At 36.2% G+C, this 11,203-nt stretch overlaps 1 protein-coding gene across 16 annotated transcripts in view; it reads left to right on the top strand.

Moving 5' to 3' along the window:
* The first annotated feature begins 2,741 nt into the window (after positions 1-2,741).
* The window catches only part of LOC121959656 (progestin and adipoQ receptor family member 3-like), a 45,080-nt gene continuing 36,618 nt past the window's right edge, over positions 2,742-11,203 (top strand). For all 16 annotated transcript variants that reach the window (XM_088071401.1, XM_088071400.1, XM_088071397.1 and 13 more), the window contains exons 1-7: positions 2,742-2,934; positions 3,872-4,117; positions 4,236-4,398; positions 6,021-6,176; positions 6,418-6,615; positions 6,774-6,864; positions 7,665-10,880. In XM_088071401.1, coding sequence (XP_087927527.1) covers positions 3,921-4,117; positions 4,236-4,398; positions 6,021-6,176; positions 6,418-6,615; positions 6,774-6,864; positions 7,665-7,807 — 948 coding nt within the window. In that variant the 5' untranslated portion in view covers positions 2,742-2,934; positions 3,872-3,920 and the 3' untranslated portion in view covers positions 7,808-10,880. The remainder of the gene's footprint in view (positions 2,935-3,871; positions 4,118-4,235; positions 4,399-6,020; positions 6,177-6,417; positions 6,616-6,773; positions 6,865-7,664; positions 10,881-11,203) is intronic.

Genomic DNA, 11,203 nt, shown 5'->3' with positions numbered 1-11,203 from the left:
ATATATATATATATATATATATATATATATATATACATATACATATACACAAATATAACATAGGTGTTCTGGAGGGCGACAGAGGACATCATGTATTTTAGGCAAATTGATGCAGAAAGGTAAGCATTTGAGTATAAAATTTCATAATGATGCTTCATGCTGAAAATGTTCTTATATATATGCACCCTCCATGCTACATCTTACCCTATTGTGCTTTTATTTTGAAAACAAACTCATTTATATTCCTGTGTTGTATCTGCCACCCAAAATAACAAAACATGTGCAGGAAAAAATGATCACATTTCACATAATATAATTTTATTTCTGCGTGCTAACTTAATACATTATGCTTTTATTTTGAAGGCATCGTCCTTTCTCTTCCTGCGCTGTAGAGGCGACCTCAACTTGACTTTAAGTGGCTAGAACAGCTGGCATAGCGACTGACCCAGATGACAAAAATATAAAGAATGACAGACTGACGGTTCATATGACTTAAAGAAAATATGTGACTCATAAATATTTATTTTTGTTTGTTGTTGTTTTTTGTTTTTAAAAAAACCATTAGTGATAGGAGCCATTTCCCTCTTATACAACAATGAATCCCCTCTTGTTACTATTTAAAAAGTGATTTAATAGAGATGCCATGTGTCAAGATTCAGTTCATATTTGATAGTCAAAGAACAATTTAGCAGTGGCTTATTGCAGTACGTTTATTACTGACCTATAAATCACTTCCAATGTATGCCTGATGTCTGATTTTACTTTTCATGATAAACAAGTGCATCATGTTCCTGTAAATCTGTTACAGATGGAAAGCAGAATTGAATCGGCTAACACAACGCCCTTGGTATGTCAGATTGATTTGCTGCCTTGCATGAGTCCAAAATGTTACTCCCAAAAGGAAATTAAACAGACTCCTTTGTCTCAAGAGAAAAGACCTCAACACCAGAACATGACCATGTCCTCAAAAGCACTCTGTGTTTACAAAAAGCAGACTTCTCTTTAACAAACCTTTACACGTATATTTCATCAATGCATACCAGGAGTTCTTCAATGGTGTGATGCTGTAATTGTGTTTACAAGTATGCAGTGCACCAACTGCCTGTTGCTTTCAGTTAACATTTAATTTCAACTTTCAAGGAGGATGAGGTCATGACAGTGAACAACTCCAATATTAACATACCAAAGTCATTGTGTCAGCACATTGCATCTATTTTGCTTAATCTTGTGCTAACCAGGGATCCCCCTTGGATATTGCATGGATGGCTGTTTTCTATTATGTGACTGGTGCTTTATTTTTGTGTGTAGCAGTTGGACAAGAACAGAGCTAGTGTTTAGCGACCTTTAGCAGTCAAGTTGCAGGGCTGAAACTTCCCCAGTGTGCCAAGCGTGCAGGAGAACTACGGTAACCAACACAAAAACATGAAAACGTGAAAATATAGAAACACAATTGGCCCTATCTAGAGCCAGTGTTTGATTTGTCCGTTCTTGGTTGCAGCATATAAAACATGGTAGACTCTGGTAAACTGCTCTTTCAGAGGAAATGACAAAACAATTCTTATTTTAGGTGATCATAAACTAATTAAAACATAGCTATGAATTTTATATTCCATCTCTGCCAATAGATGTCCCTAAATCCTTAACACTAAACCTTTTAAGTCACACTATTTATTGCGATATTGCAATATAATTGCAATTTTAAAAAGTTTTACAATACGCTGAGTATTGTGATAAAATATGTTGCAATAAATTTGGATTGATAACCTTTTTTTTCAATTGCAAATTATGTTTGTAGGCATCTGTTTTATCTAATTGTCTTAAACTGAGTTTCAATCTGTTCATCTCACAACAGTCATTTCTGCTGGAGCAAAATGTATCTAGTGGACTGAAAAAGCAATTGATTTTTATGATTGTAATAGGTTACCAAAAGTCTAATTTGTGTTTGATTTATTGGCCTAATAATTTATGTAATTTAAAAAATCAATACTTGTACATGTATAAATACAGTTTTGCCACGCAAAATATCATGATACTATGCTTTATTGTTTTGTTTTTTCTCCCACCACTAATGATAGGCTAATAATGCCAGACAATGTGAATTATAATAGTTTGTCCAAACATAAAGCGACTTGAAGTGAAAATGACAGAAAACATGTTGTTAAGATATAAATATAAAATTGGAAAATTTGGAGTTGCAGGTGGGTGAATACCTGTGCTATGCCAGAAGAAGGACTGGTCTTGTTTTTTCCAGGCTAAAGGGACCGATTGCAGAGAGAAGTCATCACCAATGTTGTCCAAATAAAGCACCCTTGCTCTCCTTCGACCTCAAAATAAAACACAGATAGTGTTTCTTCATACCATAGCAGATTAAGTTTGTGACCAGACACTCTCTCCATCAAAGCCAAAACAAATGAAATTTCATTTAGGGTGTAGCCACAAGTCTGGTCTATTAAATGAAAAACATTCATACTGTCAGTAAACAATCTGCATTGTAATTAAATTGTCGCCAAGAGCAAGGGCGTGATTTTCATTTCAGCTTTTGGTGGATATATCGACTGGGACCTACCTCAAACCACTGTAATTAAATACAACGCAGGGCATTTCATGCTTATATAGAGAGGATAGACTTAATATTAAACATGTGAGAAATTAATTCTATAGGATTTGAAAGATTTTTGCAGGAAAACTTAGATTACTTTGCATTTAAATTGAATAAATTAGTCCAGGTACAATTCTCCAGATTTACCAGGCGGCGGCAGTAACGGACCGTTTAGTATCAAAAATAAGAGGTTTGCTGTTATCCACAAGCTGAGGATAAGCCTTGTTTCTCAAACCAAAATGTAGCATATATTTAGTTTACTAATAGCTTCATAGCCATTCAGATATGGCTGAATTGCTCGAGCAAGGCTATCGACAGTCGGACTGCGACTAATGGTGAGCTCTGTTTCTCTGTTTGTATCAGTTTAGCAAGCTTAGTATCAACGTTAGCTAGCTGGGATTTACCTTGCTAGCTAACGATAGCAAAACGGTCTGACACACCGTTTAAAAAATGTCTGTATCGTTGTTTTACTGTTTCGGAAAGTTTTATTTTAGAGCGAAATAATGGATAAAGGTGCTGAAGAGTGAACATGGGGCGTACAGAGTGGCAAACATGCTGTTTAGAGGACGAATGAGTCAGTATACATGGCCGTTAGCTTTGCTAGCTTACATGTAAACACACGTTTTAAATGGGGTTAATTGACAATAGTAGTTTTGCCCCAAATACTAGATGGTAGCACTCTATTCGACTCTTGAATCTCTATCCTGTCACTTGACAAAACAGGTATACCAGTATCAAATGAGTTACAATGAACCCTGCAAGGCAGCTTTATTGTTACAGCACATTTCATACAACAGGGCGATTCAAAATGCCTTTGCTGACCAATAAAACATAAAACATTACAAAAAATGAAAAGGTAGCACATTTCAAGTCTTCAATTAAAGTAGGACAAAATACACGCATTTCTCATATTCAGTAATTTGTAAATAACATTTACGTGACATGGTGAGGTGACATGAGCCATGAAATATATATAATATGTGTATTTTGTCCTTGAGATGTGCTACTTATTAATTTTTTTTGGAAAAAGCTCACTGTATTTTGTTTTTGGCACTCCATTGTGAATCCCACTGTTGATGTGCAACCTCTATTTTTAAATACAATGTATAAAATATTTTAAAGGATAGTTACTTATAAAAAAGAGCAAAGACAAAAGATATAAAAGGTAACAATCATTTCTAAATATTTTTTTTTTCAAATCACTATTAAAATATCAAAAGAAAAAAAAGAACTATTTTGAGTTGGTGTCTCTTTTTCTCTCTCCAAACTTAGCCTTAACCTCTTGGGCTTGCCTTGCACCAGAGGAGCTGCAGAGTACAAGATGCTGCTGAAGATGCCCCAGAAGCTGCTGAAGACTGCCCACTACATAGAGCTGGGCAGCTACCAGCACTGGCCAGTCCTGATACCCCAGAGGATAAGGCTGTACACCTATGAACAAATCCCCCTCTTTCTCAAAGAAAACCCCTATATCACAGATGGTTACAGGGCCCACCTGCCCTCCAAACTCTGTCTAAGGAGGTGGGAGTTTATGCCTTTAATGTCAGAATCTAAAATTAAGTTGCTGTATGCATGTTAGAGTGTATACAGACTGGCCTTGTTGACATATTTGCATATTTTCCCATCTTTTCTGTTGCAGTATTTTTATCCTGTCTAATGAGACTGTGAATATCTGGAGCCACCTATTGGGTTTCCTGCTCTTCTTTTCTCTTGGGGTCAATGACCTCTCCTCAGTACTGCCGGCCTCTGGAGCAAACAGAGAGGACTACGTCATCTACGCTATAGGACTGTTCTGCTTCCAGGTATATATATTTATTTGGCTGTTGAATGCTGCCTGAGATATCCGTCTTGTAACCTTATCCAGACCTTGTTGTTTAGACATGAAATTAACTGCACAGACGTTGTTTTTGACAGCCATACAATGTGCTCTAAAGTCAAAATAATAAGCTTTACTTAGTCCTCCAAGCATCCATGCACACGGAAAGAATGAATCAAGAATGTGCATGATGTACTGGTGTATCAGTCTGTAATTGAACTACTTAAGTAATGTCAGCTTATTTTCATGTTTTACAGCTGTTTACAAGTATGAGTTTATTAAGCCTTAGGGAATGTTTGGCACATTTTACAAGCTTTTAATTCTTCATTTTTTTGATACTTTTGGCTGTTTTCATTCATATGGCATACATTTTAGCATGGTTGTGTATATTTGTTTAATCTTGAAATTTCCAGCTCAGCTCCTGCAAAATATCTAAAATACACCATGTAAACAAAATTGTTTAATTTGTACAGTGAAGTGCAAAAAATGTGCCATTGAAACCCATTTGAACAGTATTTATTTTACCCCACAGCCATCAAAGCATAAAAACATGCATTTCATAATTTCTGGCTGTCATTCTGGGCTTTCGCCTTTGAATTTGTAACATTTACAATTTTCTACCCGATGACATCATTTTTACCATATTTGGCATATGGAGAAAATACATGCTATTCCACTATGTGCAGTGTCACAATCAGAGTTGCTGCAAATCATTGACATATCCCTGGCTGTTATAATCAAATAAATAATCTACTTTGCATTCAGTAAATAGAAAATAATTCTTTTTTTGTTTTGTTTTTCCCATCTAAAAATGACATGTGACATCATAACAAAAAGTGAAAATTAAAGAATATTTTGAATATTTATGATTAGGGCTGATATTGGTTTAAAAATTAACTCAATTAAAGTAGAAAATCAAATTAATGTGTAATATTTTTAAAACTCGATTGATGTTTTGATTTTTTGATATTAAGGCGGGTCCTAAGTGTGAAGAAAATATTCATTAGCTGCGTTTTTTGTACTGTATATAAATAAAGTATGTATGGCTTAACATGTAGGTTCACATTTCCTGCCACAGGTGCAATCGGTTCACATCAACCCATCCAGGTGTGTGAGCTGTGTGTAGGTGTAACTGTTGTGAAGGTGGAGGACAGTGTACTGAGTTATAAAGAGCTACAGCAGGAATGGTAGTGTAGTGTCATTCCTGTTGGCAGCTGATGAATTGTTCAATCTAAAGACAGTGTTAAATGTTTCTGTGTATGCTGTGTACACTGTTGTGTTGTAGGTTGTGTAGCAGCTGGAATTTGAAACTTGTTAATGTCATAAATTACAAGTCATTGCGATTCCCACTTACAATAATTACATAGTGTAGTATATGTTTCCCACCTTCCTTACCCTCTGCCTTAAACGAAATAAGTGCATGTTGTTAAGCATCTAGATTGTCCTCACAATTTATAGTCTCAGAAGAATTTTGGTGACTAATCAAGAAAGTTAAAACATAAGTATTTACTTCAATCAAAAGATAAATACATTTGTGGTGGATGTTTTGAGTACAAAAAGATAACCCTTCACAATATCTGTGTAATGGTAATGTGTGTTTTCATCCAGGTGTGCATGTTGTGCTCCGTGGGGTATCACATGTTCTCGTGCCACCGATCAGAGAAGACTTGCCGTCGCTGGCTGTCGTTGGACTACGCAGGCATCTCTGTTGGCATCCTGGGCTGTTACGTACCTGGGATCTTCTACGCTTTCTACTGTAATGCTGTAAGTGCACTCAAGATGGTGATATGTATCCTGGTGAGGGAGTTAAAAAAGCATAACTGTTCTGAACATGTTTAGTTAAAGATACTCTATATGCAGACGTGAAGTTGGAAAAATAATCAGATCTGCTAGATGATTCCACCGCTAGATGATTTTTCTTTTTCCCGAGATGTTATATTAATCAAGAAACAGATGCTGCAACTCTGATAGAGTGTATCTAATGAGCCACTTTCCTGTCTTGCAGTTTTGGAGACAGGTCTACCTGCTGACAGTGCTGTCTCTGATTCTGGCAGTCTTCTGTGCTCAAGTCCACCCTCATTACCTCAGCAATGACTGGCGACGGATACGGATGGCGATCTTCTGCTGCGTGGCAGGCATCAGCGTGGTTCCTGCGTGCCACTGGGTCTGGCTCAATGGAGGCTTCACCACTGATGTTGTAAAGGTTAGTACACAGAGTAATATTGGAAAACGAGCACAGTGAGAGAGTATACATACATTTTACAACTCTGCGAACATAAATTGTGGCTTTATTAGGGGAAGTGGTCCTCTAGTAGTCATGTAACAAATTTAGCAAATTTTTGTTTTTTGTTATATGTGCAGCTCTTCCTGCCTCGTGTGATTGTGATGTACTTGATAGCTGGATCAGCCTTCCTGTTCTATGTCACCAAGATCCCTGAGCGCTATTTCCCTGGTGAGTCCTTTTCACAAATACTTCAAAATTTACAAGTGAATTACTGATGTATTTTATGTCATAGAACAAAAGGCACAAGTCTTTTAAGCTTGTGTTAACCAGAGACTTTATTTCAGACAGTTAACCAAAGCCCCGTTCCAAAAACTACTTGACTTAAAATGAGGGAACCGGGAGGGCTGAAACGCTAACTCATTTCCTGATTTTAGGACTCATTCCTGGGGCACGTGTTCTTGATACTGCATTAGATTGCAAGGAGGAAGTGGAACTATCGTAGAGATGAAATGTTGTACAATATCATTTAGATTTGTTTTATACTCATAAAACTCTATTTTTGTGATTTTCAGTGGTGCAAGTAGGAATGATAAAACCCACAATATTGTTTCAGTAGTATTTGTTAAATTCTGTCCTCAGCAGTGAGTGTGGTCAGCCATCCTGGAAAATCAAAGCACTGTAACCGATTTCCTTAATTACTACTTAACGAGTGAACGCACAATGCTGCAGGCCCTTTTTCACAGCAGAAAATTTAGTCATAGTGGGAAAATCACTGGTGTTGCTAATAACGTTAACAATGACTCCTCTATTCTATTTTAACATCCCAGTAAACCATCACAATGTGACACTGTGTACAGTATATACTGTAGTTATGTAAGGACAGACTCATAAAAACATGTTAAGATCTTATTCTAGATGTTTTTAAGTAACTTCTTAAAAATATTTTCATTCTCATTATTTGTGAGCAAAGTATCAGATTCAATAATTATATGAACAGTACTGAGAGCATTTTTCCCCTTCTCTTTTAGGCCAGCTGAACTACCTGGGTGCCAGCCACCAGGTGTGGCACATACTGGTGGTGGTGATGTTTTACTGGTGGCATCAGACAGCTGTACACATCATGCACTTCAGGCACAGCCAGTCCTGCCCGACCCGCACCGGCAGCAGCTAAGTCAAACTGATCACTAATGTTATGGAAAGGCAATCATGCTAATATCCATAATTGTTTTTAATAACATCAGTTAAACTCACTTTGTTAGTAATCAAAGACTTCCTGCTAGTTAGCTGCTGGTTAGAAGATGCTGCCTAAAGGTGTTTTAACCACTAACTAACAGAAACTAATGACTTTTAGGGGTAAAACAGAGAGTCTGACATTAACTGTTAGCTCTCACTGAGCCGTTGGTTAAAGTTTGGCTAATGTTAAATGCCAGTATTTAAAGCTGCTGTCTCCAGCAGCAGATATCAGCCATTAGCTACTGTACATCCTTTCTCTTAACCACCATAACCATTCAGATAAATGCATGAAGCAGGAATTTTAAATTCATTTGTAGAAACAGAGTAAAGGTTTGGTGGTTTTACTTGCCGATCATATTATCTCTTGATTGGTTTTGATTGTGATTTTTTTTTTTTGTACTAAATATTGAAAAAAAATATTAGATTCTTTTGAATCAAACATTTTAGCATGTGTGAACAATGCCTTTATGCATCTTATTTAGTTCTGTCTATCAGTTCCTACATGATTAGATTGTATTAAATGTATCGATCAAAGAGGGAGAGCACAGAACAAAAAAACATGCAACTGGAAATCAACATATGGATACTGTGAACCACCTGTTTCTAAGAGATAATGTCTCCAGGCTTGAGCACTTGAACAAATATTTAAATGCCAATCAACAATCAATATGCAATATCTAAGAAAAAATGTGGGAACTGTATTAAGGCTATAGTATTTTGTTTTGTTAGCACTGCTTGATTTGTGTTTTTTGGTGTTGTTTTTGGTGTGTATTGTTTTGCCTTTGGAACAAACAAAGTGGCAGTGAGGAAAAAATGTAAAGTAATAATTCACCTTAAAAGTGGCAATTCCCATATCAATCATTCACCCTGTGCTGCATTGAATGAAAGTCAAGAAAGCTTAGTTTTTTTCTCACATGCCTCCATGGTGAACTGAGAATCCAAAAGCATACAAAATTATCAATGAATTGATTTGATAGGGGACCATGTTTAACAACAGCAGAACTACAGTGATAACTGAGGATGCACAAGTGTGTGAGAGTTTGTGAATAGATGCATAGGTATAATTTTGCTGTTATTAAAGGCATCCCCCATGACTTTAAGTTATCAAGAATGTTCTCATTTCTTTTAATTCTTTGTTCACCTTTGAGGCATGCAAGAAAAACAAATTTTCTTTTGGAATGTAACATCACATGGAATGGGTGATTGACACACCAATGATCATTTTGAGGATGAAGTGTTTCTTTATTACTCTACAGTTGCCAAAGCCAGTATGTTAGGGCTGCACAAAGTAAGATATCATATCAGCCTAAATGCTAGAGCAACAGAGTTAAAAATGTTTTGCAGTCACTCCCTTTGCTGTAATTGCAGAGTATTGGCATCTCAAGGTAAGTGAAGTAAAAAGCCTGACTCAGCAACTACAGTTAAATCCATTTATATCTCCATCAGTCTCCAGACATAGTAGTACATATTTCGAGTCTCATCTGGAGTCACCAATGTGTTAGATTTTTCCTTATTTGTCCATTCCAGCTTTCACTTGTAGAAAAGAAGTGTAAACACAATATCATTAAGGGGATATTTATTTACATTTGATGACATTATTGTGGCCAGTAGACATGCACTACATTGACAGAGATTTCCAGTGACACCACTACTAACAGTACTGTGTTAAACAAAAAATATTTTTCACCTACTTCACTGGGCTGCACATGGTTTTGATTTTATGCGCTCTGAAATTTATGCCACCACTTCAATACAATTGAAATTACATTTCATTTCTGGATATCACAACATTGAAAAATGACGATTTCAACAGTGTTTTTTCCAGGGACTATTGTATGTTTTTGAGCAAATAAAACCAAAACTAGCTGCATGGCTAGATGAGGAAAATGTCTATTGTAACTTGGATGAAATCACCCTGTAATAACAGCTCAATTTGAATGATAAAGACAACAAAATGCATTTCTACTGACGATCCAGAGAGCAGTAGCACTTACAGTAAGCTCTCTCTGATTGCCCGATAAAGCAGGCGGCTTTCAAGTTATCAGCTGAAGTTGTTATCAGATATCACCACTGGAGCTGTTAAAGGCTGGCTTTTGCTGTCTGTTAAAGTGTTACAGGCATGTATAACACTTTTTTCCATGGCACAATTTGGGACATATTTTAATGTTTAGTGTTATTTTTTTACATTATTCCAATCATGTTTGTACTTCATTTGCCTTATTATCTTTGAGTATTTGTACTGTATATGCACTTACTGTTACAATCTGTTTTGGGTCATGAATTGAACAAAAAAATGATCAGAGAGATATCATGTTTGCTGTTACACCACAAAGCCAGTATGGTTTGTTCTTTTTATGTAGTACAGTTTAATGTTAAGAACAAGTTATGAATTTTAGTTGAGATGACTTCCTGCTGCGGAGCTGAACTAAGTGACTTTATTTTGCCTTTTTGAGTGTGTTTTTATTTCTGAACATGAATAAGTAATCATCATAAACTGCTTGATCCTTTTCTGAATGATCTCATGATTGTGTTATCTAGTGTATGTGTTTTCCTTGAATATCATTTGTATGAAAAAGCACTGGCGCTGACTTTCGAGATGTATATTTATATCAGTGCCTATGTGAAATTATATTTTTAAACATTTTGAATGAATAAAAGAATGCTGGGAAATCAGTCGTTGGTGAGATTTTTTTTCAACCGCCCATTAATTGATTTAATTGATTGTAATGTCTTTACCTTAATTCATATTAATCCCGTGATCATTGTTGAAGAAGCATCATGCGCTTGTTTCTGCTGTTCACAATATTGAACAGTAGAGGGCAGCTTTGATGCAAAAGTTGCCCATTTATGAGTTCATAGAAAATTTGGTTGCAGATTTTCAGATTTTTATATAACACATTAACACACATGTTCTGTTCATCTGTCTCTTTCTAGGAATGCATCTCCCAAAAGCAGGAGCCATGTCTGTTGCCCCATTTGACCAGTTTTGCCATCCTTTGTCTTCTTTGGAGGTGAGTGTCTTTGGGAGTGGAGCACTTACTGTTCAGCCAGTGTCGAGTTATTCGCTTCAGTAAGCAATTTAGAAATGACATGCTTGTTAAACACAGGGATCTCCTAATGACTCAGCAGGTCATACGTCACATGCTTACAGTGTGGGTCTCAGACTCTTGAAATATTCTATAAATTCTCCTCACTCTATGTTGCACAAAGTCTGTCTCAGTTGCTTCTGATTTGTTTAAGAATATAGTTTTGTGATTTAATTTCTGTCTAATAGCAATGTTGGCATCTAAAATGACTGCTATTATTTCCCAGTGGCTTTATGATTATTATAGTT

This window comes from Plectropomus leopardus, chromosome 20 (assembly GCF_026936395.1).
Source record: "Plectropomus leopardus strain MGB_pleo_1.0 chromosome 20, ASM2693639v1, whole genome shotgun sequence".
In the NCBI taxonomy this organism is placed as follows: Eukaryota; Metazoa; Chordata; class Actinopteri; order Perciformes; family Serranidae; genus Plectropomus; species Plectropomus leopardus.
The sequence above is the reverse complement of the archived record's forward strand: the minus strand, read 5'-3'. Positions and strand labels throughout refer to the sequence as shown.